Genomic DNA, 7,500 nt, shown 5'->3' with positions numbered 1-7,500 from the left:
TCATTGTCAATAGGATGGAGCACAGTTATTACAAGTGACGTTACACATATCTTTCGTCCACAAGGAATTAATAAAAATTGAAGAACATTTTCCACAATATCTGTCTAATTATATATCTATCTATATCTGTACTATATACATTTAATCGCTTTCTGAGGCTGAGGACCCTTACCCCCATCACCTGCCCCCAGCGCGCCATCAGTGGGGGTTACAGCGGAGCGCTCAACAACGTGGGGCAGTTCTGTGACAGCCGCAACATCTGTGGCTGGGAGATCTACGGAGACCTGCAGCAACACGTCTACTACCTCCGTAACCAGTGAGTCGGGCGTCCCGCAGCACTCTCACCACATGGGCACTCATCATTTAAGTTTATCTGATATCACATTGCACTCTCTCAAGTGTTTTGTTTGGTTGAAATGTTTAATTGCTAATTATAAAATCTGTCCATCATAAAGATTTTCATTCATTGTAATGTTAGACAATTTCATGAGATGCGAGAGTCAACCATTGTCCAGCTTCCCCCCCAAAAAGTGCTCTGTGTGTGTGCGCACCCTCTGTCAGATGTGCACGCCGCCGCTTATAGTAGTGTGTTGACCCCGGCCACAGGTGTGAGTGTCCGCCGTTCACACGCTGCGTCAGGGTGGAGGAAGACGTGCTGCAGGAGGCCTACGTCTACAGATGCCGAAGGATCATCACGGCCCAGTACGTCTGAAGACTGCTGGGACGAAGCGAGGCGCGGGACGAGGGGCGGAGGGAGGCGCGGCGAGACGAGGCATAGAATACTGGGAATGAAATCATGAGACATTATATGCTTTTTCCATCTTTTGGGAATGTGCTCCCAGCTGGTTTTGGTGACACGGACTGATTTTTAATTTTTTTTTCGTTTAGCGTATATTTATTTTTTGGCCGGTTGCGGCGCGGGTGGGGTGTCAGCGACTATTCACTCTTTGCATACTGGAGCTTAATTGTTATGTCGCTTATACAAATAAAGGCGTGTTTCAGGTGTGCTGTGGTGGTCCTCCTTCCTGTGCGACACACACACACACACACACACGGCCTATTTAATAATTATCTAGCCATCAATGTCCTGTCGTTAAGTGGTGCTTTATGTGGCGAAACAGACAATTATGTGTGTGGAATTGTCATTTTCCTGAAACAATAATCAGATTGAATGACTGTCCCAATCTTTAGATAGGCAGCGATCACACTGTGCTGGCAGCGTCTGGAACAGGGAAATAGGATAATTGGATGACAATAATTGCCACTTGTGTTTTAGAAGTGCAGGAGACTCGTTAAGATGGAAAAATGAGATAACGTGGACTAACATTAATTACTGCTTCGTAGATGACTTTGTGCGTTGTGCTGCTCCTCCAAGTTGAGATGCTCAGTCTTCTTCACTTCTAACAACATGCAGGTTTTTTAATTATTCACCAATGTGTTACTATCATTAATTTTCACAGTAATTGTTCTGTTAAGGCTTATCAGTGACCTGTTTTGGCAGCGTGTTGAGGAGAATGTTAGGATTCTGTGGCTGTCCTTCAGCATGTTCGTGTTTCCTCTGCCTATTTCACTGTTTACGTAATGACGGAAAAGGAAATAGTGTTAATACCGATAAGCCCTAAATTACCACTTAGGAGCATCATCACGGCGAGTTCCAGTCGTGCATTCAACATGGGAACGTCGCAGGCTATTAAAACACCCATATGTTCCTGGGAAATGCATAATAAAGATACATTTCTGTCCATTTTATTAAGTTTTCAAACTATGTAAACCGTTGGTGAATCATTATCCGTTGGTGAATTATATTCAAATAAAGGAAAAAAACAAATTATAATCCTTGGTGTGGTTCCAATATCGTCAGCAGCTCGAGCAAAGGTGCCAGATTGTCCCACTCAGCCTCATATATTTACCGATTTTCGACCCCAAAAAATTGTCTCCTGCACCCCAATAACGAGATTCATTTATAGTTATCGTTAAAATCGTTGATTTCTGATGTCTTGGCAATAGTTAAGCGTCAAAAATTGTTAAATACGATGCTCTGAGTACAACAATCTGGCAACGGAGTATACTCGAGGCTCAGTCAACGTTGTCAAATTGTCGTACTCAGCCTCTTATGTTTCCGGCCCAAAAAACTGTCTTCTCCACCCCAACTGGCTTCATGTATCATTAAAATAGTTTATTATTGGTGTTTCTTGGCAATAGTTATGGGTTAGAAACCAGGAAATATGATTCTCTGAGTACAACAATCTGACAGAGGTGAACTCGAGTCTCAGTCACACCGTTGGCAGATTATCGAACAGAGCATCGTATTTACCGGTTTGTGAGCAAAAGCTATTGTAAAAAAAAAAACCAATAATTAACCATTTTAACGATAACTATATATAAAGTCAGTTATTGGGGTCGAGGAGGTAGTTTTTGGGTCGGAAATAGGCAAACAGAGGAGGTTGAGTACGACAATCTGGCGACGTTGCTCAATCTGTGGTTTGCAGTGTTCGTGTGCCCGTGTGAGGAGGTTGTGCACTTGTCAACGCCTCGGTAAGTATACTCAACCCCCTGCAGGCTTTGTATCACCGTAATAAGGGATTTGGGGTTTTGGCATGAGGAAGAAATCGCCAGAAGAGTTTGATCGGTGTGTGGCAGCGTGGCGTGGGCGGCCGCTGCTTCATTCAGACTCGGCCATGAAGTCCCTTGGGGTGGGGCTGGCCGGTGGGGTTAGATGGATATTTTATTTTAAACGCTTCCGCTTCTCACGTCAACTGTTTCCAAAGGCCCAAAATAAGATTAATCGGGTTCTAATGAGTGATTCTATAGTTTCATGGTGCAGACGAAGGGGCAATCTACCACGAGTTATAAATTTACCCCTGGAAATGCCCACAGCTCCTACGTAAGCCATGTTAAAAAAAATGTGTGCTTGGGCGCTGCCAAACCTATCCTTAAATATCGGATCGAGGACAGCCATAGCGGGTGGAGGTCAGGGAGGAAGTGATAATGGTAACCTTGACCACCGATGCCGTAGAAAAGTATGTTGTCACGTGTTCTGGGAATTTATACAAGTCATTGCTAAAAGCGACACATTCATAGCACTATAAGCATTATGTATACAGAATAATATAATAGCAAATAGTAAGTCGCTGAGAGAGGGGGGGGGGGGGGTAGGCCTATTTGGGGTAATGCGGCAGGTTGTGGTGAGGCACGGGGACGGACCCCACCCAAACATACTTCATCATTTGAGTGACTATAGGCCCTGCAGTATTAATCAACCATCAGTGTATTGCTCCTACAATAATTCATATCCAACTGTCATTTATTAGATTTCTTTCTCTTCCCTTCCAGTTTGCCAGACCTTATTTTGCGTATTCTATCCTCAACTTTATACTCTTTATCCTTAATTATGTGTATCTTAGGTGTGTAAGTTACAGTCTTTGCAACTTATAGCATTTTGTATTCTTTCGACTTTACCCATTGAACTGTTTGATAAAAGTAATAGCAGTAAAATGTTTTAAATTACACGGGGAAAGGCTCATACATGCGTAGGTAGGCTATGGCGTGACTCCATCCGCTCTGCCATCAGAGTGTTCGTAAGTTGAAGGTTATGAATCGTTTCCCAATTACTCAGTTAATGGTGGTTAGTTTCCATTGTGTGAAGATATATAGTCTTAATGGTAGTCAAAGAGAGAGAGAGAGAGAGAGAGAGAGAGAGAGAGAGAGAGAGAGAGAGAGAGAGAGAGAGAGAGAGATTACTTCCACTCAATACTTTCACTGTTATGTGATTGTGGTTCTACTATTTTTTTTATATAAATGCCTTATTTCCTAATCAAAGAAGTGACTTATCTTTTGCAGGCCATAAATAAGTTCTTATTCGTAAGCTCAGAATACCGTGGAAATAGTGCTGAAAATGGTAATGTTGAATGAATTCATTTAATGCTTTGTGTCTAAAAAGGCATTTGATTATTATTTAACGCAAGATGTTTGTGGTGCTTAGCAAAGAGCGCAGGTGATCTGTATTCATGGACCTCATTAGAATATGAGGCACTCGCTAGAGCCAGGGCACAAGCGATAACCTTCAAGAAACGAGACACGCGTGCCTCTAGATTAGTGGACATTCAGCACTGGATAATTTCGGAACTATGATCAATACGTTTGTCATCTATTTGAGCTATTTTCAAGTTTTTGTACCACTCGAAATTGCTGTATATCTGACGGACCAGTGGAGGCTGAAAAATCAGTTTCTTTCAAGAAAATGAACTCATGGTTTTATTAATTTGTATTGGAATGTTTCTGAGAAATAGATGTTTAGGAGTTTTCTCTTTGTGAACCTTTTCTTCAGCCCCAGTTTTGCTTGTATGTGATATGTCTCCAGACTGACTACTAGAAATCAATGAGTCCGGCTGCTTTGGTGCGTTGGACTTCAACTTTTGTTTGGTACTCGGATATTGATCCTACTTTACAGTGAAGCAGCGTATTATCTATTGAGTTTTAAAGTTGGATAGCGGAACAATTTTATGTATATATCAAGTATGTTAATATATACATTATTTTCTTTCCTCAGCGGTTTATAGCTTGGAGGTGCTGGGTTGGCGAGCACATTAGGACTCCAGCAAGACGCAAACTGCCATGCACACGCCGCCCCAGCCACCACCACCACCGTTTGAGAGGTAAGGACAGTTTGAAGGTGGGCATAATATCACCTCCTTGGTTACGTTGACCCAATGCTTCCAAGACTTAAGAAAAATTAGGTGTGCTCAACCAAGATCCTGTTTCTTTGAAGTTGTGGATGAACTTAACTGCGAATATTTCTCAGGTTATGCGGTTTTCTCCTCTTTGACAATTATTTAAATATTCACGCTAGATAGTGCATAACTTTAGGGTGATGCGTTGATAACGAATGTTGGGTCTGTCACTTAAGTGGTACGTTAACATATCATATACTTGTAATTTCTCGTGTCTTATGAAATTTTCATATTCCTGGGGAGATTTCCTTTTTTTAGATTTTTTTTCTTTCAGCGCTTCATTACGTGTCATCGCTGGCGTTTGGGATAACTATGCCTACACTTCATTCTGGCGCCGAGTGTTATATATATATATATATATATATATATATATATATATATATATATATATATATATATATATATATATATATATATATATATATATATATATATATATATAATTCACTGCACAGTATGAAGCGTCAGCGAATTAGGTTATTTCATCCCTGTTTTGTCACTTGTCTCATGGCATACATCTCGTAACAGTTGTTTCTTTCCCTTAAACGTTTTTGATAACTTTTTACATTAATATTTCAAAGTAGAGATCCGTTAATTTACATGTTGCTCGTTCTCACGTCTTCCTTTTTTTCTTACTTTATACTATTATTATTATTATTATTATTATTATTATTATTATTATTATTATTATTATTATTGTTATTGTTATTGTTATTATTGTTAATATTATGTTTTATTATTTTTATTATTATTTTTTATTATTTTTTATTATTTTTATTGTTTTTATTAATATTATTATTATTATTATTATTAATATTATTTTTATTGTTTTTATTAATATTATTAATATTATTTTTATTATTATTATTATTATTATCGTTATTATTGTTACTATACCATACTTCTACCACCACTAGTACCACCACTAATACCACCACTACTATAAAGAAAATACCACCACCACCTGCACCGCCACCACTACTACTACTACTACTACCACTGTTACTACAACTACTGCGTCTACTATGACTACTACTGCTGCTGCTGCTGCTGCTGTTGCTCTCTCTCTCTCTCTCTCTCTCTCTCAAACACATTTATCACAACGCCATAGTAATGTGTCCTGTACCCTGCACCTTGGCACTTTCGGAAACGTTCGCTCATAACAGTCAGGATGGCCGAGCGGTCCAAGGCGCTGCGTTCAGGTCGCAGTCCGGTCTTCCGGGCGTGGGTTCGAATCCCACTCCTGACACACTTTTCTTTTTTTATTAATTGTGATGTGAAATGTGAATGTGTCTACAGACGTGCATGTTAACCGATTTAGTAGAAACTGTTGTTGGCAACTCAATCACATTCATAAAGTCCTTATGTTGACTGCTGCACGCGGGGGAGAGCGAAGGTAGAACTTACAGGTGTTTGTGCCGCTGTATTTTGGGACTTAAACAGATGTTATTGATTGATTTGTGAATATTAGCGCTTGAGGAGTCGACACTGTACGAGTGACTGAGCATGTATACCGACTTCCGACATAGAAGTCTTTGCTTTAACTCCAACTTTCTGAAGTTTAATCGGTATGGTGGTGTCACCCTTACCTAGACTGTATTCATCGTTAATTAGGTTTCCTTAGGTTACGCCCTGGAATTAATTCTTTGACTTTATAGACGTTATTTTTTTTATAGACTGGAGATAAATAAATAAAAATCGTGCTTAGACGAGGCTTCGCAGAAGGGCCCTCGGGTATTCGATCTGAATTCATCTCCGTCAGAAACGTCATTAAGTTTAGTTCAGTTTCTTATCCTAACCAATATAGGAACTTGCCCTCAAAGAGTTAGTTTTTCAATTTTCTTGACATACTACAGAATAAAAGAGCTACTGTCGGAGTATCGCCATCGTAGGTGTCTATCTTGTTAGTAGTTGTAGTTAGGATTTTAGTAAATCTACTCCCGTCCATGTGTACACATTTCTCTGATTTGCCAACACCTCCTGCCGGTTAGCAATAGCCAAAAGAAAAATTATATATACTGTGTTCAGCCGCCTTACTGAAGTGAGGGTCTGGCGTGATATGCTGTGAGTACTCACAGCACATCCCAACCTTAGTCACTCCTCATCTTTCAGCATTTGATCAGCTGAACTCCTTAGTCACTGAAGAGTATCATGCATGCAGTGTGTTATCTTAGACTGAGAGTCGAGGCATAACCCACGGATAGCACGGGAAAGGGGTGTTGGTAGTGTTAGTCCTCGACAGGCTTCCCGGGTTTAGGGAGCTTAGCCTTGTGTGAACTCGTTTTCTTTGATGAGGAATTTTAGAAAACTGACATTAAGAGGGAGGACTCGTGTAAGAGAACGAATGTTGAAGGGAAGACTCTCCTGTAAGACAATGAACATGAAGGAGACTCGCCTGGAAGAGAGAATGAACTTTGAAGGGAAGACTCTCCTCCAAATGAGAGTGCATGCAAGACTTACTGTTGTCAGCTGATACAATACCTTTAAATCAGCACGGTTTTGGCATGGGATCGATAACTGTAGAGGGAAATAATAATTGTATAAATTTACTAAAAATAATAAAAATAGCATTTTTGTTGGTTACATTACTGAAATCTGATATTAGTTACAATCATCATCTAGGTACAGTGTAGGTCTGCAGCTGACGCACCGCAACCTTTCATATATATATATATATATATATATATATATATATATATATATATATATATATATATATATATATATATATATCCCGTAATTAATCAGGGACACGCCAGTCTTCATCGAC

General features: G+C 39.8%; 1 protein-coding gene, 1 long non-coding RNA gene and 1 other non-coding gene across 3 annotated transcripts in view; all 3 read left to right on the top strand.

Moving 5' to 3' along the window:
- LOC126999074 (uncharacterized) overlaps positions 1–1,814 on the top strand; it is a 5,676-nt gene extending 3,862 nt beyond the window's left edge. Inside the window, exons 2-3 of the mRNA XM_050861449.1 lie at positions 192–316; positions 607–1,814. Coding sequence (XP_050717406.1) covers positions 192–316; positions 607–712 — 231 coding nt within the window. The 3' untranslated portion in view covers positions 713–1,814. The remainder of the gene's footprint in view (positions 1–191; positions 317–606) is intronic.
- Positions 1,815–1,965: 151 nt separating this feature from the next.
- Positions 1,966–7,500, top strand: part of LOC126999026 (uncharacterized) — a 24,037-nt gene continuing 18,502 nt past the window's right edge. Inside the window, exons 1-2 of the long non-coding RNA XR_007753107.1 lie at positions 1,966–2,535; positions 4,550–4,655. This is a non-coding gene — a long non-coding RNA (uncharacterized LOC126999026). The remainder of the gene's footprint in view (positions 2,536–4,549; positions 4,656–7,500) is intronic.
- Trnal-cag (transfer RNA leucine (anticodon CAG)) lies at positions 5,896–5,979 on the top strand. Its single transcript has one exon. It is a non-coding gene; the product is annotated as a tRNA-Leu (tRNA).

This window comes from Eriocheir sinensis, chromosome 15 (assembly GCF_024679095.1).
Source record: "Eriocheir sinensis breed Jianghai 21 chromosome 15, ASM2467909v1, whole genome shotgun sequence".
NCBI classification, from domain to species: Eukaryota; Metazoa; Arthropoda; class Malacostraca; order Decapoda; family Varunidae; genus Eriocheir; species Eriocheir sinensis.
Note: the sequence above shows the minus strand (reverse complement) of the source record. Positions and strands in the feature narration are given on the sequence as shown.